At 38.7% G+C, this 26677-nt stretch overlaps 1 protein-coding gene and 1 long non-coding RNA gene across 2 annotated transcripts; one reads left to right on the forward strand and one right to left on the reverse strand.

The window, feature by feature from the left end:
- The first annotated feature begins 782 nt into the window (after positions 1-782).
- Positions 783-1591, forward strand: LOC148854871 (uncharacterized). The gene is made up of 2 exons (XR_016112400.1): positions 783-1089; positions 1224-1591. It is a non-coding gene; the product is annotated as an uncharacterized LOC148854871 (long non-coding RNA).
- A 16121-nt stretch (positions 1592-17712) lies between these two features.
- Positions 17713-25357, reverse strand: LOC148854872 (mannose-6-phosphate isomerase 2-like). The gene is made up of 5 exons (XM_088983615.1): positions 24286-25357; positions 23919-24086; positions 22377-22589; positions 18582-18848; positions 17713-18425 (listed from the first exon to the last, which is right to left on the reverse strand). Exons 1-5 carry the CDS (start codon positions 24616-24618, stop codon positions 18111-18113), a joined length of 1296 nt encoding a protein of 431 aa, XP_088839741.1. The 5' UTR covers positions 24619-25357; the 3' UTR covers positions 17713-18110.
- Positions 25358-26677: the final 1320 nt, after the last annotated feature.

Here is a 26677-nt window from a genome sequence, read left to right on the forward strand (position 1 = left end):
TGATATTTAGCAAATTTTAATTCAGTCGTTTTTTGTATCAGTCTGTTTACTGATTTATTGCCGCTGTTATTTTCTTCTAATAAAACATATTTAATTGAAACATGAAATTTGATTTACAAAAGGCTGATCAACACCCAATAGCAAAGAGGAATAGTGTGGAATGTGGATTGTGTTTGTAACTATGTATGCATATTTTGTGGATGCAAAATTTATGCATTGAAGGTCGAGTATTTGTCATAATTTCTCATTGCCGATATTAATTATTAAAGATTCATTGTGAAAAAAAAAGGGAAGACAATGATTATTTTATGTGTAAATTACAGATAGGTGTCCTGTACTTTGAGTGGGGGGGGGGGAGTGAGAGATGGATATCTTGAACTTTCAATTACAACACCTGGTAATTTGAATTCTTAAAAATGGACACTTGAAACCTTCTGCTAGTATTTCATCATCGGTTAAGTATTATATAGTGCCATAACTACCCTTCTCATAATATTACTACTAATCCTAGGGTGAATTGTTCCATGTTGATGAACACTCGGTAGATACGCGACCACCGGGTCATTTTTTCGATGAAAATAAAGAACACTTTAATCCTCTCGGACCGTCATCCTTAACCAACCAAATTCCAGAAGGAAAAAGTGGCTCTCTAAATTCTAATAAGAGTTTAACGTTCAAACGATAAACTTGCAGTCCAAGAAAGATGGCCAGATCTTTTGGACCCAAAACAACAGCCAGATTTTGAACAGTATAAATGAACATAACAGGGTAGAAGACCCTCCATATCGATCTGATTTGAGAAATGGAACAAGTTAAGCTATTTGGAGCTTTTCTAGGCTCTGAAATTCAAGGGTGTACAATATGAGTACATTGACGAGGATCCCTCCAACAAGAGTGCTTTGCTCTTGGGAGTATAACTCAGTTCATAAGAAGGTTTCTGTTCTTGTTCATGGTGGAGTTCCAATTGCAGAGTCCATTGTTATCCTTGAATACCTCGAGGAGACATGGCCGAATAATCCAACGCTGCTGCCACAAGATCATTGCGAGAGAGCCTAAGCTCGGTTCTAGATTAAATATCTAGAAGACAAGGTAAATTATTTCCTAATTTCTTTTTGTACAGACACACGTAGACCACCAGGTGTTTGATTTAAAAACGTTGATATGATCCTCTGTTTTCGTTCTTATATCGTGATGTTTTGGTGATGTAGCTACCTTCTTTGCAGTGTCTTGGTTTGTTAGGGAACAACAGAAGGCACTCAAAGAAGCCTCAGAAGTGTTGAAAACCATTGAAGAGCGTGGTCTTGCAGAGAAGTTCTTTGTTGGAGACACAGTTGGAATGGTGGATATAGCATTCGGCTTGTTTGTTCACTGGATTGGACCGATGGAAGAGCTCTCAGGCGTGAAGTTAGTGGAAGCCCATGCGTTCCAAGACCTTGCATGGTACAGGGTGGTTCTGGTGACGATTTTACTTTGCCGGCTATTTATTACCCTCACCAGTCAAGTGATTTTAATTGTTATTGTTTTGGTCATTTTAAATTTTTTGATTTTAATAATTTAAAAATTATATGGGCATTTCAGTAATTTTATCATACAGGGAAACGTGAATTAACAGAAATGGACCCAAGTGTTATTTTTGAGAGTTAAAGGGTACTCAATTATTGCAATGAAAGTTCAGGTACCTATCTGTCACTCCCCCAAAGTACAGGGCACCTGTCTGTAATTTACCCAAATAAAATTAAAAGTTTTAGTGCCTGCCAATTCGACTCAACCCTCTTGGCTTGAAACATGCAATTACACTGGATTTTCAAAATAGGATTCATATAGACCCCATATACTTAGGATAAGGCATTGATTCGTATAGCAGACCCCGTATACTTAGGATAAGGCATTGACGACGGTGATGATGTAAGAACTTAAAAATAAAAATTTGCTTCTTGCGATGTGATGCCGAATGGAAATTGTAGAATGAGTCTCTGTATGGTTAGGTTGCTAAGTTCACAAATCGGAAAAAAAAGTAGTATGTCAACATATCACATGCGTACAAGAAAGCCATTTGGGTGACTTGTGGTCTGAAGTCTGAACTCCAGTGTCTGAAACTTGAATTAGAAAATAAATATCTACGGAAGAAATGACTCTTATCTGGTTCATAAAAGAATTTGTGGGAACCAATTAAAGCTTACAGTGCACAATAGATAGGCAAAGGCTTTTGGTAGACTAATTTTAATTCTTTCTTCCAAAGAAGATGAATATATTTTACCTGATTCCCCAATTGGAATTCTTTGGGCAGAATTACTCTGTAGTTGCTGAATTGTTTTAATGCTATGTTTGGTTTGAAGGAAAGAGTAGGAAAATGAAGGGAAATGTAGGAAAACCTATACAAGATTTGTAAAGGTTTCCCTTCCTTTTCTTTTTTTACTTTTTCCTTCAAATCAAACATGGGCTAAATTCACGGTATTTATTTGCAAAGGTAAATGACTTGTTATCATTTCCTTCTTGTCTTGGTTCAACTAACTTAATCTCTTTTCAAAATTTATGTAATAATTATTTGGAAGGAAATGATGCAATTCCGAAGGATATATTCAAGAGGCAGGAGAAGTAATACCAGATCAAGGTCTTCCGTATTCCATATTGTCATCTAAGATATGCCTCACAGCCTCAACATCAGGAGAAACACAACTTATCAAAAAATGAATAATTAAAATAAATGAAATAGAAGAAATTAATGCACTACTGGAAAAACGATTCTCTAAACCCAAGATTTTATCAGAAACTTCTTTTCCCCTCCACCAATACAGGCACACAAAGAGAGAGAACCTGAGATTTTATCAGAACCAATGAGGGCGCTAGTTCTATCAGATTCAAAGATGTCGTACGTGAAATCGAGAGAGAGAGAGATGTCTGTATCATGAAAATGAAATATAAATTACATAGTAATAAAGATTTGTAGCATGAAAACAAGTAAAGATGTCTGCATGTGTTATGGACCTCCCGGCGGCGGAGGTGATTAGAGAAAGCCGGTCAATAATTATTTTATTCAGGCCATTGTAACGACCTGACAATTCATAACGACATAATCAGAGTATATTCTCCTCAGGTGGGCTGAACTGTGAAGCCGTTACTCTCAGTCTTAAGAGTACGCGGAGGAATTTCCAGGTGCAGCATCCACGTGCATGCCCATGCATGGGTCTGGTTCTGCTCTTGGTTCAAAGATGGGCTGGGACGCTGTTCCATAGGGAAGCTGTATCAATCATCCCTCCCCCGTTGATTAAGGCCTTGTCCTCAAGGCGAGCCCCGGGAAATAGGGACTGAAGGCTCTCCTAGTCCTTCCACGTAGCATCTATAGTCAATAGGCGTTGGCCCCAAAGTCTATAATTCATGCAACAATATATTCCTGAGTTTGTTCATTACATAAGAGGAGTTAAGCACATCTGAAGGTTGAGTATCATTATCAACTGTAGCCAAGTGAGCATTGTCCTTTTTCCCAATTTTGTACTTTTCAGATTTTAGATGAGGATTGAACTTCCAACACCTTTATTTAGTGTGTCTTGGCTTCTTGCAGTACTCACAAATAATATCCTCGACCTTCTCTGCAATCGGATGTTTGCTAGTATTTTGCTTGAGTCGAGATGACATAAGGGCAGAATGATCACTCACAAAGGATTGCATCATGCCGGTTCTTTGGCTTTCTTCCCCTTGTACAAAAGAGTAAGCAGTAGCAAGAAAAACAATGTATGCACTAAGAATGTGTTGCCTGGTGAAATCAAGCTCTAGGTTTAAGCTAGCCAAAAAATCAAAGACTATCTTTTCCTCTACGTACTCCCGATATTGCTTACCGTCTTCAGGGTCCTTCCAAACTAGAGCTTTCAAGTGATCCATTTCTTCCCAGATAGATTGTAGAGAAGAGAAATACATAGCAACAAATCTCTCCCCTTGACGCATACTGCAAGCTTCCCTCTGAAATTGATACACTCTAGTAGTATTGTTAACTTGGGAGTAAGTAGCAACTACCCCATCCTAGATATCCTTGGTAGATGGAAGAAACATGTAATTTCGGGTAACGTGAGGTTGCATTGAGAAAATCAACCATGACATAATAAGGGAGTTGTCCTGTTCCCACCTTGCCAATTTCGGGTCTTCAGGACTCGGCTTCACTTCCCTTCCTATGATGAATCCCAGTCTATCCCTCCTAGTAACGGTAAGTTTAACAAACTAAGACCACTCTAAAAAATTAGTTCCATCCAGTTTAACAGTAGTTACCATACCACTAGAAATATTTGTAGTTTCTGGGAGCACACCGGGAACCATCTTAAATTCCTTAGGTGATTCCATATTCTAACAAGACACCTTTTCACCAACGAAAAAGGAACCCCAACACTTTAACTAAGGTTCCTAACCCCAAAACAAGGTTACCCCATAGTTAAGAACCAAAGTAAGACCTAAAAAACTAGGTTGACGACAAGATAGAGGGAGAAAAAAATCTCCCAAAAATCACACAGTGCTTAGAAAATTATAGGACCACTTCCCGTCAATCCCAAATTAAAAATCGACTTGAATGGTCTAGATTTTACATCAAACATGGCTCGATCTAAAATTTATGCAATTTTTTCCTTAAAAAATCCACTAAAAATCATAGAAACTTCATACAATGACAAGAGTCATACCAATTTTTTTTTTCTAAAATCAGGGCAAATCAAACTGTGTTGGTTTCATAGACTGTTGTCGACACCTGTACGAACTGTTGACATCATCCGACAACTATTTCACGTCAACAGTTCACCTCTGGGTAGGAGATCAGTAGAGAACTAACTCCCAAATGCTTCTACTCGCTCTAATACCAAGTTGCAGAAACTAGGGTTTCAAGAAAGAGAAGGAAAGAAGAGGAGAAGAAGAAGAGGAAGAAGAAAGCAATGTGTTGAGAGGTGTGTGTGTTGTTAACTGTTCACACCCTCAAAAGTTTACTTTATAATTTGAAAAATAATAATTACAAGAAGGTCCCTATCTAGGTGCCCAAATACTGAGAGTATAAGAAAGGAGAAAAAGACAAAAAACACCCATGTCTAACCATTCTCAACAGTTAATCCCCTAGCTATTTTTGTATGAATAATCCCTAGGGTGGGCCACCTAAAGAGAGTATAGTTGTTCAAGATTGCTATCAGTCTTGAACACTAAGAAATTTTAGGTTCGAAAAGAAGAGAAAGTGAAGAGGAAAGAGGAGAAAGAGTAGAGAGAGAAGTAGAACACAAACTTTGAAAGGAATGACAGAATCTGAATAATTCTGCCGCCGCCACTTCTATTAATATTTATAGTTTATGCTAGTTACATGAAAGGACACATCTACCCTTGGTATTTACATAACACACAATAATATAAAACTGAAAAATAAATAACAACTAGAATAACAGTAGCTAACCCTAGGATAACTAGGAACATTCTGCCCTACGGACAGCATGGCCCCACAGCTATGGGGCCCACATCAGTGTTCTCTACACTCCCCCTCAAGTTGGGAGTAAATGTTTATCATTCCCAACTTGGATAGATCCGCCTCTAGCTTCTTTCTTGACACGGCTTTAGTGAGGATTTCTGCTAGTTGCATGCTGGATGTGATGTAAGGGAGGCATACTTCTTGAGACGAGACAATCTCTTGTACAAAATGTTGGTCAACTTCAATGTGTTTGGTTCTGTCATGCTGCACTGGATTATGTGCTATGTTAATAGCTGCTTGATTATCACAATACAACATCAGGGGCTTTTCATACTCAATACCCAACTCCTCAAGTAGAGATCTTAGCCATAGGATTTCAGCCACTCCGTTAGCCATAGACCTGTATTCTGCTTCAGCACTAGACTGGGAGACAACACTTTGTTTCTTACTTCTCCAGGAGACAAGGTTACCTCCCACAAGGGCACAATATCCTGAGTTAGACCTTCTGCCAACAACACTCCCAGCTTAATCGACATCCGTATAGACATCTACCTTCATGTGATTATTGTTCTTGAACAGTATACCCCTACCCGCTAAAATTCTTTCTGCCGCAAGATGTGTGGTTCTATGAGAATGCATGTACTAGCTAACAACACTAACAACATAAGTAATATCTGGCCGAGTGAGGCAGAGATATAGGAGCTTTCCTACCAATCGCTGGAACATAACTTTGTCTTCAAGAAGCTCCCCACTCTCTGCACTAATCCTGTGGTTCTGTTCAATGGGTGTATCTGCAAGCTTGACACCTAACTTTCCAGTTTCTGACAACAGGTCTAGGACATATTTCCTCTCAGATATAAAGATCCCATGTTTGGATCAAGCAACCTCAATACCCAAAAAATACCGGAGTACACCAAGGTCTTTCACCTCAAATTCTTGATGAAGGAGCTATTTAAGGGACTCAATCTCATGGCTATCATTCTCTGTCACCACAATATCATCAACATATACTGCCAATAGTGTCAATGAGGACTCTACCCTCTTGAAGAACAGAGTATGATTTGACTGAGCCTGTACGAAACCAAACTTCACAAGGGCTAGTCTGAATCTGTCGAACCAAGCCCTAGGTGATTGCTTCAAACCATACAAAACCTTGTTGAGCCGACAGACCTTCTTACCTATTTCTGCATCATAGAATCTAGGAGGCAAACACATGTAAACCTCTTCCTGTAGGTCTCCATTCAAAAAAACAATTTTCACGTCCATTTGGTATAAAGGCCAAGTGCGACTTGCTGCAAGGGATAATAGGACCCGAATAGTAGTCATCTTGGCTACCGGGGCAAAGGTCTCCAAGTAATCTATGCCATAAGTCTGTGTGAACCCTTTTGCAACTAACCGAGCCTTATACCTCTCAATGGAGCCATCTGCATTATGCTTCACCTTAAATACCCATCTGCATCCAACTGGTTTCTTTCCTTTGGGTAGATCAACTACCTCCCAGGTGTTATTTCTCAACAGGGCATCCATCTCAACCTACATTGCATCTTTCCATTCCGGCACGGATAGGGCTTCTTGCATTGTTCTTGGAGTAGGGACATTGAAAATGGAACTAAGGTAGGACCTGTAAGTAGGAGATTGGCGATCATAGGATAAGAACTAAGAAATACAGTGGGTTGTAGATGTGGTACAATGTCGTTTCCCTTTACCAACGGCAACCAGAAGGTCAATGGTGTCAGTCCTCATATCAAGGACCCGGGAAGGGATCCGATTAATAAGATATACCGCCGTGAGAATAGCATCACCCCAGAAGCGAATAGGAACATTGGAAGTAAACATGAGATTTCTAGTCACTTCCAAGATGTGCCTATTCTTCCTTTCTACAACTCCATTCTGCTGAGGTGTATGAGGGCAAGAGCTCTGGTGGATAACCCCATGATTGAAAAGGTAAGATGTCAATGATTTTGCAAAGTATTCCTTTGCGTTATCAGATCTGAGAACTTTAATCTTGGCATCAAATTGGGTTACGATCATTTGGTGAAAGTTTTGGGTCAGGGCAGGTACCTCATCTCGTGAACGCATGAGATAAACCCAAGAAAAATGGGTATGGTCATCAACAAATAACAAGAAATATCTGTACCCACCCATGGAAGGGATGTGATAAGGCCCCCAAACATCAATATGCACAATATAAAAAAAATTATTACTGCTTTTATTGCTCAATAAATAAGGCTTTCTACATTACTTAGCAAACTCACAACTTTCACACTGCAACTGAGACAACTCAACCGACTCAAATAAAGCTGGAAACAAACTCTTTAGAGATCGAAAAGACAAATGACCTAATCGGTTATGCCAAAGCATAACCGGACTCACACTCTGAGAAACAAAAGACACCTTCTCAACCGACTCTTCCTGACGGAACCTCTCCCTGAGCAGATAGATCCCATTCGTCTCACGGCCAGTCCCAATCACCTTTTTTGTATCCAAGTCCTAAAAAACACATCAGTCAGAGAAGAAGGTTATTGAGCAGTTCATATGCTTGGTAATACTACTGACTGAAAGAATGTTAGTGTCAAGCTTAGGAACATGCAAATCAGATGACAGGGAGATAGTATCTGATAACTTGATGTCACCCTTCCCAAAAATAGGAACCAGGGAGCCATCAACAATAGACACTTTATCCCTATCAGAAGACAAATGGTAAGTGGTGAACAGTGAAGGCAAGCTAGTCATGTGGTCGGATGCACCTGAATCTATTACCCAACAAGGTTCAGTAGTACCTGGAGCTGAGGCATGGTAGGCTGAAGCTCAAGTACCTGAATGTGCGAAGGCAGATGTGGCAGGAGCTGATGATGACTGCGGTGGCTAAGCTGAATTTCCAACTTCCTTTTCTAACTGTATTAGGGCAGCCTGAACTGCAGCCAAGGTCTCTAAAGATGTTCCTCTTGTGCCAGAGGAGGATGCTGAATTAGTGATCACAACCACATGAGCAGTGCCCTTCTTGCTTCTCAACTTCGCAGGAACCAAGTGAGGATGCAACTTCCAACATGTTTCTTTTGTATGTTTGGGTTTTTTACAATGTTCACATACCACATCCTTCTTGTCTTCCTTCCTCCTGTCTTTCTCTGAATCACCTCCTGATTTGGGTGTGACCACTACAAAGCTGGTGTGAGGGGCTGGGGCTACATCATAACTTTCTTTCTGGTCTCTTCACTGTGTACAAATGAGTATGCCTGAGAGAGAGTCACACTGTCTCTAGTCAAAATCTATTGCTACACAATATCATTCTCTGGATTTAGGCCCACCAGAAACTTAAACACCCGGTTTGTCTCGACCTCCTTTCTATATATCTATGCATCTTTGGGACTCTCCCACTCAAGAGTCTCTAAGTGATCAATTTCACACCACAGGGACTGCAAGGTAGAGAAATATACTAAAACTGGTTTCTCTCATTGTTTAAGATTTTTCACTTCACATTTCAATTCATATGATTCGACAACATTAAGGGGTTGGGAATAAGTTTCCTTCATCACCTCGCATATCTCCTTAGCTGTCTTTGCCCACAAGTAATTGCGGCTAATATGAGGCTACATAGAATTACACAACCATGTCATAACCAAGTAGTTTTCTTGGATCCACTTGGTATACGTAGGGTCTCCCTTGGGGGGTTCTTTCACATCTCCCAAGAGGTACCCTAATTTACCTCTTCCCCCAATAGCTATCATGGCTGATTGGGCCCATTCCAAATAGTTTGATTCATCAAATTTCACGATAGTAATCTGACCACCCGTCTCAGAAACATCACCATAATTGATATTCCCAAAGCTGCATTCTGTCTGATTTTTAAACTCCATCTCTATCAAGTCTCAAAAAACAACACTTGGACTACCAATCACAATCAACAATAGTGTAGAACTGATCTGTATTCACAGTGTATGTGCACAAAACTGAGATAACTCTGATCTGAAACCAACTAGAAAACACAACAACAACTGTCCGTAGGGTTCTCACCCCTTAAGAGAGTTCGAAAACTCCAAAAGATTTTGAAAACAACTTAGAAGTAAGTTTGATATGCTTGGCAGAATTAGGGTCTTAATCAGTCCTTAGAGTAAACAGTTTCGTGCACAATCCAATAAGTACCGTATAGATAGACTTGCAGTAGGGTTAATATGAAACCCTAGAATCTGATCAATGATAACAGTAAACTTGAGGACAACTCTAGGTAGATCGTAAGGTTCAGTCTAACACTAGGGCTTGCTGCAAGATCACTTTCAAACCCTAGAGCAGAGAGAAACAGGGTTGAGACAGTTCGGCCCAACAGTAGGGTTTGCTGTAAAACCCTAGAGAATTGAAGGGAGAAAACACTAGAATAGTTCGGCCTCCCTCTCCAGATAGGTCCAACCTATCTTCTCTGATAGAACTTCTCTTAGAAAATAAATGACTTCAAAGAAAAATTGTTCACTGCCTTCTAAGGTTACCCAAACCCTAGTGTTCTCTGATCCTTCTTGACCACCAACACTCTGCAACCATAATAAGCTTCTAACAACTGCTAGCACTTCTGGCGATCTCTAAGAATCAGTCTGTGAACTCCACTTTTTCAGCTTTCAGTCCTAGGAGATTCTCATGTGGTTGGCTGGTATTAGACTCACATGAGAAACCCTAACTTGGCTCTGATACCATGTAGTTGTTCAAGACTGCTATCAGTCTTGAACACTAAGAAATTTTTGGTTCGAAAATAAGAGAAAGTGAAGAGGAAAGAGGAGAAAGAGTAGAGAGAGTAGTAAAACACAAATTTTGAAAGGAATGATTGAATCTGAATAATCCTATCGCCGCCACTTCTATTAATATTTATAGGTTATGCTAGTTACATGAAAGGACACATCTGCCCTTGGTATTTACATAACACACAATAATATAAAACTGAAAAATAAATAACAACTAGAATAACAGTAGCTAACCCTAGGATGACTAGGAACATTTTGCCCTACGGATAGAGTGGCCCCACAGCTGTGGGGCCACATCAGTGTTCTCTACAGAGAGTAATCATTACAATGTGTTAAAAAACTTGAAGTGGATGGATTAATCTAACCCACACTGAACCCAACCCACCCAATTGCCACCCTTTCCCATTTCTACTGATAGTTGTAGGGTCCAACAACTTGGGGATTTCAATCCTAAATAGCATAAGTCTCTTTTCCTCTCCCAAGTCCCATGTTCATATGGAATGGATCAACAAATATTTGTATGATTCTAATATGGTTTGAAGTAGCCTCAGGTTTAAGAATTAACATTCACAAAAGTGAAATGTTTGTAGTGGGAAAAGGAAGAGGCCTTTAGCTTCTAGCGAGTTATGCAGGGTGCAAAACTAGTAAATTACTGACAAAGTACCTAGGAATGCCGCTAGGGGAAAAATGTACCTCAAAGAAAAATCTAGGAGCCGGTAGTGGAGAGGGTAGAGAGGAAGTTGGCCTGTCTAAAGGAGGGAAGCCGACTCTAATTAAAAATGTGCTTTTCTTGTTACCAACTTACTTGCTTTCTCTCTTCTCAATTCCTGAGGATGTAGCAAGAACAATTAAGAAGAGGATGATAGATTTTTTATGGAAGGGGTGGAAGGATGAGTCCAAAGTTCACCTAGTCAATTGGAATAGGGTATGTAAACCAAGGAAAGCTGGAGGCCTAGGAGTGAAGATATTAAGAAAGTTCAACTTGGCCTGCTTGGGCAAATGGTTCTAGAGGTGGAATGAGCAATCTAACAATCTTTGGAGAAGAGTTATTTTGGCTAAATATGGCTCTACCAACTTTAATGAGATCTAGGAGAATCCAGTATATCCTATGGACTATGGTTGCTCAATATGGAAAGGAATTCAGAAATCAACTACAGAGTTTAATAGGGGAATTAAGTTTGAAATTTGTGATGGATCAAAGGAGCTTTTCTGGAAGGACTGGTGTTGTGGAGAGTGCCCTTGGAAGGAGATATTCCCAGCTCTATATGAGGTAGCTCAAAACAAAGACTGCCTGATAGTTGAAGTTTACTTCCATGATAGAGTTACAAGAGATTAGTGTCCCACTTTTAGAAGAAAACTGAATGATTGGGAAATAGCCCACTGGATGGAGATGATGCAAGCCCTTAGTTCTTTTAGACCTGATTTCTCTATGCCGGATAGAAGAATCTGGTTGGGAGATCACTTGGGGGTTTTCTCTATTAACTCCTATAAAAGGTTAAACAGAGGGGAGGAAGGGAATTTCCCAAAGCAGAGAGTTTGGAAGTCTATTGTGCGACCTAAAGTAGCCTTCCTGTTATGGATGACCACTCTCAAAAAATGCCTAACAACAGATTCACTGGAAAAAAAGGGGATTGGTGGTGGAGCCAAGCAGATGTAGCTTATACAGGCCAGCTTCAGAAGATGCACATCATCTATTCATTCATTGTAAGTTTGCTAGTATGATCTGGGGGAAAGCTTTGGGTTAGTTTCTGCTTCCCAAAAGACCTAAACTCCTTGTTGTGGTGCTAGCAACTTATGGGTCTATCAAAGAGAGAGGGAGAGTTTTGTGGGAAGTGATTCCGGAAGCAATGATTTGGTCTATTTGGTTGAATCTTATTTATATTTATAACTTTACAAGAAGTAGAGTTACTCTAATACCCCTACTTAAAAAATAAAAAAAAAACAAATATGACCCAATCGACCCAACTACCATAATTGTAATATAAAGAAATAAACAATAAAAATAAAGTGTGGGGCTGGAACCAAATACACACACACACACACACACTCACACACATTAATAGTCTATCAACTATCTCTACACTCCCCCTCAAGTTGGGTATAGATATTTGTCATTCCCAACTTGTGTAAATTTGTCTCTAACTTGATTTTTGTGATTGCTTTAGTAAAGAGATTAGCTAGCTGCATGTCTGAGGCAATATAAGGAAAACACACTCATTGAGATGCAACTTGCTCTCGGTTAAAATGTATGTCCACCTCGATATGTTTAGCCTTATCATGCTGTATTGGGTTGTGGGCAATGTAAATTGTAGCTTGATTATCACAATACAACATCAGAAGTTTCTCATAGTCAATTCCTAGCTCATCAAGCAAAGATTTCAGCCATAATACTTCTGCAACACCAATTGCCATGGACCTGAATTTAGCTTCAGCATTGGAGCGAGCAACAACATTTTGTTTCTTGATTCTCTAGGAAACAATGTTTCCCTTTATAAATGCACAATACTTAGAGGTAGGTCTTTTGTCATCAATGCATCTAGCCCAATCAACATTTGTATATACCTTTATCTTCATGTGATCACTATTTTTGAAGAGTATGCCTCTCATTGGGCATCTCTTTAAGTAAGCAAGTATCATTTCCACCGCAAGAAGGTGAGTGGTCCTAGGAGAATGCATGTACTCACTAACAACACTGACAGCATATAAAATATCTGGTTGTGTTGGGCAAAGATAAAGAAGTTTCCCAACCAACCTCTAATACATAACCCAATCTTCAAGAAGTTCTCCACTTTCTACACTTATTTTATGGTTCAATTCAATGGGTGTGTTAGCAGACTTTAGTCCTAACTTTCTAGTTTCTTCCAAAAGTCAAGGACATATTTTCTTTTAGAGATAAAAATGCCATGCTTAGATTGAGCTACCTCAATTCTTAGGAAATAGCACAATTCCCCCAAGTCATTCACTTCAAATTCTTTGTGAAGATGCTGCTTAAGGGATTCAATCTCACTAATATCACTTCCCGTCACCACAATGTCGTCCACATAGACAACAAGTAAAGTCAAGGAGTTTGTTTTCTTAAAGAAGAGAATATGATCTGACTGAGCTTGCATGTAACCAAACTTTTTCAAAGCTAGTCTAAACCAATCAAACCAAGCTCTTGAAGATTTCTTCGGCTCATATAAAGCCTTCTTCAGTCGACAAACTTTCTTTCCTGCTTCTGTACTGTAAAAACAAGGGGTAACTCTATATACACCTCATTTTGTAAATCTTCATTGAGAAATGCATTCTTGATATCCATCTGAAACAGTTGCCATGAGAAGTTTGTAGCAATAGATAGCAAGACTCTGATAGTGTTCATTTTGGCAACTGGTGCAAAGGTTTCCATATAATCTATGCTATAAGTTTGTGTGAATCCCTTTGCAACTAACATGTCCTTATATCTCTCTATAGAACCATCCAATAGGTTTCTTCCTCTTAGGCTGGTCAACTAGTTTCCATGTATTGTTATTAAACAAGAGCATCAATTTCTACTTTCACCGCTTCTTTCCACTCAGGTATCAATAGAGCTTCTTGCACTATTCTGGGTATAGGAATAGTAGCAATAGATGCCAGGAAAGATCTATAGGATTCTGAGAGACAATTTTAAGAAAGGAAATATGAGACAATGAGCAGTGGTGAAATACAATGATGCTTCCCTTTACAAATTATAATTAGGAGATCAAGGTCATCTAAAGGAAGAAGCTGAGGCTCAATAGTGTTAGTCTAAGTGTCTGCAGCAGTGGGAGTAGTGTCTAGATCTGAAGTTGTAGAACGTGTTGAGATCGGCCTGGATTGTTGAGGACAGGAATCAACCTGCCTTCACCACTATCTGTGATACATTCTCAACTCCATGCATTTCTAACAACCCACTTCAGGACACTCCCCCTCAGTAATTGGAATCGGTAATGGAACTTTTGGGGTTGGAATCCCTTTCTCATTACTCTCCCCTTGAGGAGAATCCCTATGATAGTAGGGCATATCCTCAAAAAAGGGGACATCCATGGACATAAAACATCTCTCCCAAATAGGCTCACAATAGTAATACCCCTTTTGATTTTGTGCATACCCAAGGAAAATACATTTAACAACTTTTGGATCAAATCTGGAGTGATTAGGTCCAAAGATTTGAACAAAACAAATACACCCAAAAGTTTTAAGGGGAATAGTGAACATGTCCTTGTCTGGATATAGAAGGTTGAAAGGTGTTTTCATGTCTAGAACCTATGAATGAATTCTGTTAATAAGGTAAACAGTTGTATGGATTGCATCCCCGTAGAAGTGTATTGGAATATTAGAGTTGAGCATGATGCTTCTGGCTACCTCCAAGATATGTCTATTTTTTTTTCTCTCAGCAACTCCATTCTGTTGAGGTGTACGGGGACAAGTGCTCTGATGAATGACTCTATAATCTAGGAGATATGATGCCAAGGGTTTTGCAAAGTACTCATTAGCATTATCATATCCGAGAGTTTTGATCTTGATTTCAAATTGGGTTAGTACCATTTGATGGAAAGCCTGGGTCAGAGAGGGGACCTCATCTTGAGAATAAATAAGGTAAATCTACGAGAAACATATATAATCATCAACAAATAACAAGAAGTATTTGTACGCCCCCATAGTAGGAATATGATATGGCCTCTAAACATTTGTATGCACAATTTTAAAAGGAAGATTATTTCTTTTATTGCTAAAAGAATAAGTTGATGAACAATGTTTTACAAGTTCACAATTTTCACACCTCAAACTAGACACTTGGATTGACTCAAACAAATTTGAAAATAAACTCCTCAAAGACCCAAAAGACAAATGACTTAATCAGTTATGTCAAAGCACAATCTGTCCCAAAGACAGAAACAAACAATCTCCCAACTTCACTCTCCTTTCTCTATGGATGCTCAAGCAAGTAAACTCCATTCATCTCACGTCCAATCCCAATCACCTTTCTTGTTTCCATATCCTGAAAAACACAACGATTAGTGAAAAATGTCATTAAACAGTTTTGATTCTTATTAATACTATTAACTGAAAGCAAGTTAACACTAAGCTTATAGACATGCAAAATTGAGGATAGAGAGATGGCATCAGACAATCTAATGTCTCTATTGCCAAAAATAGGTACAAGGGCACCATCAACAATATACACTTTTTCTCTGTCAAAGGATAAACAATAGGTGGTAAACAAGGTGGATAAACTAGTCATATGGTCATAAACACATTAATCTATTACCTAGAAGGGTTTAGTGTTGTTACCTGGGGCTGAAGTATGATATGCTGTAGCTCTTGTACCTGAGTGAGCAAAGGCTAAGGTAGGATTAGCAATAGTAGTTAAAGGCTGAGATGACGACCCAAAAATACCAGCTTCACTCTCTAATTGTGTCAAGGCAGCCCAGATAACAACTAAGTCATCTAAGGATGTGGTCCTTGTGCTAAAAGTGGATGCATTGCCTGTAATAACTACCACATTAGCACTTCCCTTCTTGTTTATGAGTCTCACTAGCATTAGGTGGGGATGCAATTTCCAATAAGTGTCCCTGATATGTTTTGGTTTCTTGCAATGATCACAAAAAATGTCCATTTTATCTGCCTTTTTTATTTCCCTTTCCTTCTCCCCTCCAACCTTAGGTTTTGTTGCTACTAAGGCCGATTCTATAGGCTAATGTGATAACATAACATTTCTCCTACTCTCTTCACTGTGAACCAATGAATAGGCTTGAGATAATGTCACTCTCCCTAGTAAGAAGTTGTTGTCTTACAATGTCAAAATCTGAGTTCAAACTAGTTAAGAACTCAAACATTATTTGTTTCAACCAACTTTCTATATGTTGCTACATCCCTTTGACTTTCCCATTCAATAGTTTTCAAGTGATCAATTTCATGACATAGGGATTTTAGAGTAGCAAAGTACATTGAGACAGATTTCTCCCCATTGCTTGAGATTATTCACTTCACACTTCAGTTCATAAGCTCTAACAACATTAAGGAATTGGGAGTATGTCTCATTCATGGTATCCCAAATCTCCTTGGCTATTTTGCCCATAAGTAGTTTCGACTGATGTGAGGCTGCATAGAGTTGTTGAGCCAAGTCATCACCAAATAGTTCTCTTGAACCCATTTGGGATGTGATATGTCATCCTTGGCTGGTTTCTTTGTATCTCTAGTCACATAACCTAATTTACGTCTACCTCCAATGGCCACCATTGCAGATTGGGCCCATTCCAAATAATTGGTTCCGTCAAACCTAACAGTGGTAACCCGAAAAGAGTTTTTTAGTCATACTACCGGTCCATAAAAATCCTTCCCCTTGAGTTTTTAACTCATTTCCAGCGTTCTTATGTAGAACACTAACCAGTCAAACCTTCAAGAAAATAACCCAAAAAGGAACTTTTATGCTGAAACCCTAAGGAATTGAAAGACAAACTAACCTAGAATTTGTTAACAGTTAGGAACAACCATAAAAAAACTCAGTCTCGATCGATAATCACTTTCCAAGAAAGCATCCATAGTCAATAATCAACTCCCTAGTTCATCAACAATAAAAAAAATCAGTCTTTGAGTCCCCAAGAAACCCATCGTATCGCAGGGTTTAAAAAGGAGAAAACAACAGGATATAATACTAGGGTTTATTAGCCACTGCTTATAGAGAGGCTTAAACTACCAAGATAGACTTTGCTAAAAATTGTACCTTTCTTAGAAGAAAACTGGTCGCCACCGCAAATTGAAACCCTAATCTTGGTCAAATATGATTTCTTTGATTCTTCTTGGTCACCGGGCAATCTCCAAGAATCTTTCAACTCCTTGGGCAGTTTCCAATACTCCAACAACCTCCAAGAACCAGGCACTACCGCAGAAAATCCAGTTCTAAAGAGTTTTCATATAACCGACCAGATCAGACTCACATGAGAACCCTAATCTTTCTTTGCCTTGATCTGATACCAACTTGAATAAAAGAATAAGAAAAACGATATGTTTTTTTATGTAATTTAGAAAGAAGAGAAAGGGTGTGGTTAAATTAGTCTTGCCACCCCACTGAATCTTATTTATGTTTATAACTTTACAAGAAGTAGAGTTACTCTAATACCCCTACTTAAAAAACAAAAGAACACAAATATGGCCCAATCGGCCCAACTATCATAACTGTAATATAAAGAAATAAACAGTAAAAATAAAGTGTGGGGTTGGAGCCACACACACTAATAGTCTATCAACTATCTCTACTAAGAGAAATAGGAGAATCTTTGAAAACAAATACAAACAGATGATACAATTTTAAAAATCTTATGGGGAAGAATTTACTCATGGACTGCAGTGTATAGACAGCTGAAGGATTTATCTTTCAGTTCTTTTATTGATCATAGAAATCTTTTTGTATCTAGATCAGAAGTGTGATCAGCTCTTTAGTTTCCTTCCCCCGGTTCTATTTCTTTTTGACCAGGGCTTTATATGTCTTGTTTTTGCCTTTTATAGTGCATTACCTTTCTCAAAAAAAAAAAAAAAAAGAAGAGAAAGTCATCAATTTACAGAGGACAATGCAATACAACAGTGAAGCATTGAATACATGAAAACAGAAACCTGGGTACAGTAATTCAAATGTTTCTCATTGTATCAATGGTCTGCATCCACCATGTCAACCCTCACCTTTTCCCTTTACATTGTCCTAAAATCACAAGAGAAAAAGGGAAATATCTCCTGTGTCCCCAGACAAAAGATGGGATAATCATGGGAAAGCCACAAAACAAGCATACAATGTGTACTGTGAGCACACAACAATAGCATACCAGGGTGGATCATCACTCATCATGTAATAAATACTCTCTATTATTCGTGTAACTTTCCTTTCACTATTGTATTGTTGCTAACTCCTATTATACATACATAGACCAGGGGGCAGCACGACAAAGCATGCTGCTACCTTCTGTGTTCTGATTTTAGTGCTCAAAAAATTTGCTATTAACTCCAGCCCTGTATAGTTGTAAACCATCCATGGCAGTTACACCAAGTTCTGTATCTGCTGGCACAAAAAGAACACAACCCTGCACAATTGCATCAGCACTGGATGACTCTGTTTGTATTGTCCCCCTTCCTGTTGTGACTACAAACAGGGACGGTCCTGGAACTGCAGGAAATTTTACTGATGCCCCCTTGGGAAGAACACATCGATCAACCTCAAATTCTTCAAAGGGTGGAAGATATCTTGTTGTGTATGGATTTAGGGGAACCCCCTGCAGAATTTCAGGAAAGCCCTGCAGGAACCAATGAATTAGGTGTAGCCAGTGTGACCGAATGGTAACACAGTAGAGTTTCTTTTTCTTTTCCTTTTTATTTTTTTGGTGGTGGTTGGAGGGTGGGGTGGGGGGTTTCAAATATGGTTACTTAACTGGCTACTGCTAAGGTCTTACCTGTCTGTATGTCAACATGGAACAAAGAGTGTGGACATCCCGATATTTGGGGGTGAGGCCTGCACGAACAACATTGTCTGAAGTTGCCATACATTCTATACATTCGCCGAAGATGTATGCATGAGGTTCATTTGCTCCCAGATACAATGCTTCGCCGGGATTAAGCTTCACATAGTTGAGAAAGAAAGATGATATAACACCAATATCACCTGGATATTGCTTCTCTAGACGCAAAATCAACTGCTCCTTCTCCGTCAATTGCCTCATCTAATAAAATCTCAAACAAATAAATGGAGTTCAGTTGAAAACTTAACAAGAATTCTGCATAAAAACAAATAAATACATGGTATTTTGGAAAGTCACCATCTTATTTATGCTATACAGCCATAGGCAAGTAAACAACTAGGGAAGATGCAATTCCTGTTCTAATCTATCCTGTATCTCTTTAAAGAACAGAAAACAGTAAGTAGGCACAGGAACAATGAATTACACACATTCTTATGCTTGTTATTTGCATGACATTTGTTCTTTCGAGCAAATGAATATGTAACATTATATTCAAACAAGTATTTACTCTTTAAACCCAATTCATAATGGAGGAAGGGAAGATTTCTTTTCCTTTTCTTTTGTGGATTCTCGCAGAACTAGAATTATGCCCTTCCACATGATAAACTGCCTTTTTGGATAGCAGTTCAGAATAAGGTTCTTGATTCTAAAAATGTTTTCAAAATCACATCTTGGAAATTTGATTCTAGAATCTTGGATCTAGTTTGGATACCTGTCTGAATATTCATTTAGAATCCAGATTCTACTAGATTCTACCGCCAAATTCTAGTTCGGAATAGAAGACTATATATCTGCATACATTGCGTGTTAGAAGTATAATTATGATTGTATGTTATTAGTCTATTTACTAATTACTAAAGCTTTATTTTATCAAACATACCAATTTTCTTCACCTCCTTTGTTTTATAGGACTCATAATCAGTTTGGGAAGAGGACTGAGGACCACAACAATGTTAGCAATACATGCGGGTGGAATGCCAATTCAAACCATTTAGGGTCCATTTGGTTCAGTCAGAATCAGAATCAGAATTGAAATCCTTCGGAATCAGAATCAGAATGGTCTATTCCCGTAGTCTGTTTGGTTCAGATAGGAATTGGAATAAACTGGAATGAGATTTCATTCCCAAGGGAGGGGGAGGGAATGATCATTCCCTCAAATGGGGGAATGCCATTCCATCAGGAATGGGTATGGGATTCCAATTCCGCCCAACCAAACAGTTGGAATCGGAAATTGGAATGGCCCATTCCGATTCTGATTCCAGACCCCTATTCCTGCGAACCGAACGGGCCCTTAGTTCCTTTTCTACAGCATGAGCAATAGCATTCAATACTCTTGGGACCTAATGAAAAGAAGTTAACTCAAATTTACAATGCAACTCCATTATATTTGTAATCATTGCTTTGAAGTCCCATGGTGTCAGTCCTCTTTGGCTTCTGCAGAAGTTTTATAATATTGGTTAGACCACTATTTGTAGTTACGTTCTGTAGTTACATTCTGCAACTTTACTTCTGAATCCAAGTGCAAAGCTTTAATGATACTTCATACTTTCTGCCACTGCTGAGCAACTGAACATAGCTGTAATGGTAATGGTGTTGATGTATCACCACTAATGTTTCTTTGTCTATATGCACACCCAACTATTGTCCTAGTGTAAACCAATGTCACACTGTTAAACCAGTGTAAGAATTGAATCTTCTCAGATTCTTCATAAGCCATTGAATTGGCTATGATTTCGCAACAACTGTTGTGATCTCTATTAGTTGGCAGTTTAAATCAAGCCAGTTGGGTCCAGTTCCTACACCTTCATCACCTTTAGATTGCAGGCTTTCCATATAACCATTTTGTGCAATACAGCCTTTGCAAGTTGCAACCTCCCCATGTTGTTTTAATTTCATCCCCAAGCTTTGTTAAAGAAGCCTTAAAAAGATTTCTGCAGTAGAGATTATCTTACTGGCATAAACATTCATCCAAGGCTTGAACAAAACCATACAAATAGGAGGATCTCGACTTAGTAAAAAAGTGCCTATCTATTGTGCTTCTGCTTCAGAACCATTTCTCGACAATTCAAACATTTCTATCTCTTTCTCTCTCAGCCATCTACAAGGATATTTTTTCCCCTAAGTACCCCCTCACCTCCCCCCACCCCTCAAAAAATAAAAAATAAAAATAAAGAAAAAGAAGTTAATCGTTTCTTGTGTTTTTAGACCTTCATTACTTCTCTTTGATTTCTGGCGTTATATGCATGGGTTCTGTCCTTTTCCAGATGAAAATTACACACATGTAACTGTAGAAATATCAAATATATGGTTGGAGCAATGGAAAATATATAAAAGAACAAAACAATGGGTAGGACCCCTTTTTTGTCATAAAATGTTAATAATAAGATGAAGATGATGATGATGAAGGGCAGAACTCCTGTTTTACAAATCAAAGGAGAAAAGGGGTCGAGCCCCTAAACGTACTGGAGAATAAGAAGCAAGAAGCCAAGAAGAGGTCTGCTAGAATGCCTGTTTTACATATATCAAAATATACATCTAAACAAGAATCTAGGGAAATGAGATTAGCAATCACAGCAGTTTCTTTCTTCTCACAGCAACCTCACACAAGAAGGAAGAAAAAGGGGGAGAAAACCTGAGGCTTTCTCCTCCTTCTTTAGCTTGCATATCTGATTGTCTTGCACAAATTTGTTAACAATGGTAACTCCAGGAATCTACAAGTTTCTGGATTCAGTAAACTGAAGAGAACACCCAAGGAAAGGATTTTCTAATTTCTAAGATCAAGACATTCCTTAGCTTGGTTTCTATAATTAAGGCCATAAAAACTGAACCACAACACAATTTGACCACAACTCAGATTCTAGTATACTATCCAAATTCCTTTAAAAGCTAAATCTGGAGGATGCTAGAATCTGGATTTAAATAGACAACGCCCCAGAATTTTCCATCCATCCCATTGTTGAGTATCAAAACCCACTATTGGATGGATCATAATTAAATCATATGGTTAAAGGTGGTCTGATTAAACTAACATTTAGTTTAGCCATAATTTTACTTGTGATATTCCAGATTCTTCAAACAAGCAACAGGTGTAGAGATGTCAAAAGGTTGGGTTTGGTATGGGCTTTTGTTCAAACTGAACCTGATACGAAAGCACATTAAAATCCGACCCAACCCCACCAAATGACGTAAGATACCAAACCTACTCCACCTCATTACACACATAGTATACCTATAGTGAACTAAGGATATATTTATCAATGTTTCAATACTATAATGTTAATGAGTTGGGCCTGGTAGGAGACAGATCCAACCTGAATCCACCCCCAGACCAACTTAAGGCTGATCTGACCCTAACCCAACAGGTCTGGTCAATGTGGGTTTACCACTTAATCCCCCATTGACATCCCCAAAAAGGGGGCATGAGGATTCCACACCAATACATCCCTAGATCGAAGACTAACACATATATAACTATTCAAACGTCATATTAAAGTTAGTGAGGCAGAATTTAGAAACTTAAAGAGATTCAATACCTTAGAAAGAGGTAATAAAGAAGTTTCTGAAATACAAGATATTGATCAGTGCACCCAAGAAAGCATTGTGTTTCTATTTTACAATAAACTTGGCATCTGAGGTTATACTCATGTGTATTAAATAATGTCAATAAAAACATTAATAAATGAATTATGCAGAAAAGGAAACAACGAAAAGAAAGAATTCCATATTTACCTTGTTTTCCATGTTCAGACGGGTTTTCAATTTGGATACTGCTCCTGAAATTTCATCTTCACTTGTTGACATAAGTTGGGTGAAGATTGACTGTAGCATGGCTTTTATTTTCTCCTCCCCATCTTGCTTATTGGCATGTAAAATTTCACCTGCACTTTTACTACCAACCAGTTCTATGATCTCAGGGACAGAAAGAAGCACATTCTTAAGTTCCTGCACAAATGTTGAAATTCTTACAAATAAGTCATTCTGGGATTCAGGTGCAATAAAGGTGAACAAGTAACATGATGCGTCATTTAAGTAGGTATCTTAGTCTTATCATATTTTGTCTTAGCTTATATCCTCTCATATGGCCTACAAGTGAAATAATCAACATAATCATTGTGTAAAGGATGCACCTGTACCCCCAGTACCAGGGGAAGGGGGAACTACAAAATACATGAAAGAACTAAATCACTCCATCAGAGGATTAAAGGGGCAAATGAAAACAAGGGGCGGTGCAAGTCTGTCAATGCAATGAAACAGAAATTGTCTTGTAACAGTTATTGGATGAGCCAGTTGTATTCTGATACATGAGTAATCATTGATAGAACTAGAGAAGTTTTGTTGCATTTCCAATTTTGCATATGCATTACATGCACATGAACTATTAGATTTTATCATCCCACCTAGCCCCTTTGAGAAGCAGTCTCCTGAATTCATGCAAGCAACTGCTAAATGTAATACAGCAAAGCTAATGAAACAAATATGACTGCCATTTAGATAGAGTGATTCTTCATCTTGTTTCCTTCACAAAGAAAGGAATCTCTAAACAACTCCAGCACAACCACGTGATAAAAGTAAAATCATTTTTTTTACAAGGCTGACTTAACTATTTAACCTTGACAGCAATTCAACCATATCAGTATTTAACTTCCATTATTGAAAGGAGAAAAAGAATGATGGATCCAGATGTAATGATTAATATTTGCACTAAACCATCTAAACTCTATCAAATGGTAACAAGAAAAGCATGTCAAAAAACCAAATGGTTGTAGGTTCCCCATGTGCCACTCATGGTGTGAAACTCCTAAAAGCTAGAATATCTTCCAAAAATTCTATGTATTGGGAATTGTACCGAAAATTGCATGTCGCACGAGATTAGTGGAAATGTTCCAAGCTTTCCTACTACCAACTAAACAATCCCAAAGACAGAGAGACCAAACTGATAGAATGTTAGATGAATTTTACCAGTAGTCATCGGAATCCTTGCACGTTAAACTACAAATTAACGACAGCCCATCTATTCTGCATCAGAGAGAGAGAGAGAGAGAGAGAGAGAGAGAGAGATCAAACTGATAGGAAAAAGGATAATAAATGCTTGTTGGTTATTTGATGATTTATCAGCCTCATCATGCTCAAGATCCACCCTCTGCCAGTTATTAGATAACTTATCAGGTTTAGGCCACTCAGAATCCATCAGAATACATACGCGAATATGGTAAGTTGCATTATTCAACTAAAAACACGTAGTCTACTTGGATAAGAACTTCGGTACGTTACCTCAAGGCTGACAAATCCACACAATGCCTCAAACTCTGTGAGTGCCAAAGCCATTTCAGGTTTGTGATTATCATCCTTGTACACAGTCGGCTGTGTTGCATGTAAAGTCTCTGCTAATGCCTTGTCTGGATGAGCCTGTATTGACAAGGCTTTTGCAATTGAAAGTACCTGACAACAGCAGAGAATTGAAGAAGAAAAATCAGAACTTTAGTACAAGTGGAGAACCAATTAGACTGCGGAAGAAATTCAAATTATAATTAAAGTAGAAGAATTCTTCTGAAATTCAAGAGAGCGAGATACAGAAATGAAGATCCAGAACGAAAGAATCAGAAAACTTGAATTCTGCTTAAAGCCTACGGCCCTATACCTTGAACAAGAAAGGAAGATCAGCACCCCACTTCTCAACAACCTTCTCGCCAAGTACATGAGGGTTTTCCGAAATCCACGACTTCAGGCTTAACGGCTCCAACCCGGAACCTCCATCTCGGTTGCCTAGAATCAAAAATGAAGGTCCAGAATTGTGAGTTCCCATCCATAATTCCGCATATGGCTTATCGTTTTGGATTTCCATCCCGGAATTCAGCAGAAACAACTCTGCAACCTTGGATTCTTCTCCAATTCTCCCCCAATCGTAATTCTGAACCGAACATCTCAACAACTGAAGCTGCTTCTTCCTCTTTCCCGCATTCTTCTCTGCCATCTCCTCTTCTCGCTATCGCACTCTAAAAGTCTCTAACCAAGGAACTCCCTTCAGATCTTTCCTCGAATGGCGTTATCCGCCATAAATGCTCTGATTCAGAGCGTTTAAAGAGAAACCCAGTGGAAAGCGTTAAAATTCAATACGGACTCCCACTGAAAAGAGGGCCATTTTCGGCCCTCCCATTCACAACTTGTCAGTTGTCACGTCGATTGGAACAATGTATTGACGTCAGAAGAGGAAAAAGAAGGAAATTAATTACCGGAAGAATGCTTTGAGATAATTCTAAAATAAAATAAAATAAATAAAACTTTTGATGTGAAAATCTTGAATGACCTGTTCCTCTCTCTCTCTCTCTCTCTCTCTCGTTTATCAGCAGGGTTAGGGTATTATATTTGTAGAACACATCGTCTCCATCTACAGACAAAAGGCTTTTAAGAACTCGGTAATCTGCAACTCGGTCAAGACATCTGCCGTTATCGTGTTGGACTTGAAGACGGAAACAAACTGATCAATGTATCAGAGAGAGAAGCGGGCTTGAGGGTTGACACCTGAGAGAGCAAGAAAAAAGTGAAACCCTACTTTGACTGAGGATTTGAATACCAACTGTCAAAACGATGGATAAGAGAGAGAGGGATGGCGGTGAAATGTGGGAATAGATTGCTCGGCTGAGAGATTTGAGGAAGAGGAAAGGCATAAGATTTCATAGAGAGAAATCGGGTTAGAAAAGAAAACCGGTATTACAAAACCCGGTTTTCAATATTTTTTATTTTTTGATAAATAAAAAAGGACAAAACCGGTATATAAATTTATATGACGTGGCATGATTTGGATGGAAGATCGAAAATGGGCTTTCAGTGCGTTCCCATCAAATTAAATGATTCGAACATTTCATTTTCTCGTGTTTATTAACGAAATTATCTCGATACTGACGATACGATTTTATATCGAAGCATCTCGCCCTATGTACAAGATGGACAATTGGACATTTCGGTACAGTTACCGCAGAATAGGGACATAGTTTCAGTTGAATAAGCCTGGATAAAAATTTGAAAACAATGTAATAAAATAATGGCTTTTACCAAAGTGAAGGATCTAGCTGCCTAGCCATTAACGCACGTTCCAATTTTATAATTGTAACCGTGGAAAATATGTAATATATACGGACAAGTACGGATTCACACGATACAGAATTCTGAATATTTTTAATAAATATATTTTTTATTGATAAAATTCAGAACTCAGAAGCTTCTTATTTGTTAATTCGAAATTTCAATTCAAGGAAATAGAAGAATTCCAAATGGGTTTTAGCTGTAAGCAAAGATATCAAGACACGCATAGAGTAGAAGGCCCAATAAAAGGACTTGTGGGTGGTGGATATGGATAATTGTGATGTGAATGGGCCTCGGCCAGTCGGCCTCACTTCTCAGGACCGGACTTGTTCGACTTTATTTGCGTCGTTTTCGTTTGAAATTGAAATCATTTGATGAAAGAAGGTTCCTGGTAGCATCCTCCTTGCAAGGACAAAAATGAGGTTGTCCTTATGCAGATGAGCTCATTTGTCCTCCTGACTCGTGACACCAATAAAAGCTCGTGAGTGAATTGAAACTCTAATTTTATGGCGCTCAGAACACGGGGTTGCAAGTTGCAACTTGCAATTGCAGAGTCCAATAACTGAGTCCGTCTCAATTTACCTTCACCTAAGCTCCAAACACAACTTTGCATGTGTTTGTTTAATTGTTTCTGTGGAAGAGGGGCACTGGAGCAGCAAACGAACTTACGAAGTTTTGGTTAGCGACAAAATAAAGAAGCAAAGCACAAAGAAATAGAAATTTTGAAGAAAAGAGTGATGGGGTGATGGGGCTGTTTTGCCATCTCTAAGACTACGTCCACCGACAGCCCAATGCCCAATAGCGTGATGTTTAGTGTCGCAAAGCAACTGTGACGCAGAGGCCAATATACAGAAAGAAATGCCAGAGGCCACAGAGTTAGCCCAGGGGATGTCAGAGGCCATAGAGTTAGCCCAGGAGTGCTCACTTAAGCTGAGCTGATAGAGAGCTAT

The sequence above is a fragment of the Nelumbo lutea genome, chromosome 4, assembly GCF_056320005.1.
Source record: "Nelumbo lutea isolate HS-2025 chromosome 4, American lotus-T2T, whole genome shotgun sequence".
Classification (NCBI taxonomy): Eukaryota; Viridiplantae; Streptophyta; class Magnoliopsida; order Proteales; family Nelumbonaceae; genus Nelumbo; species Nelumbo lutea.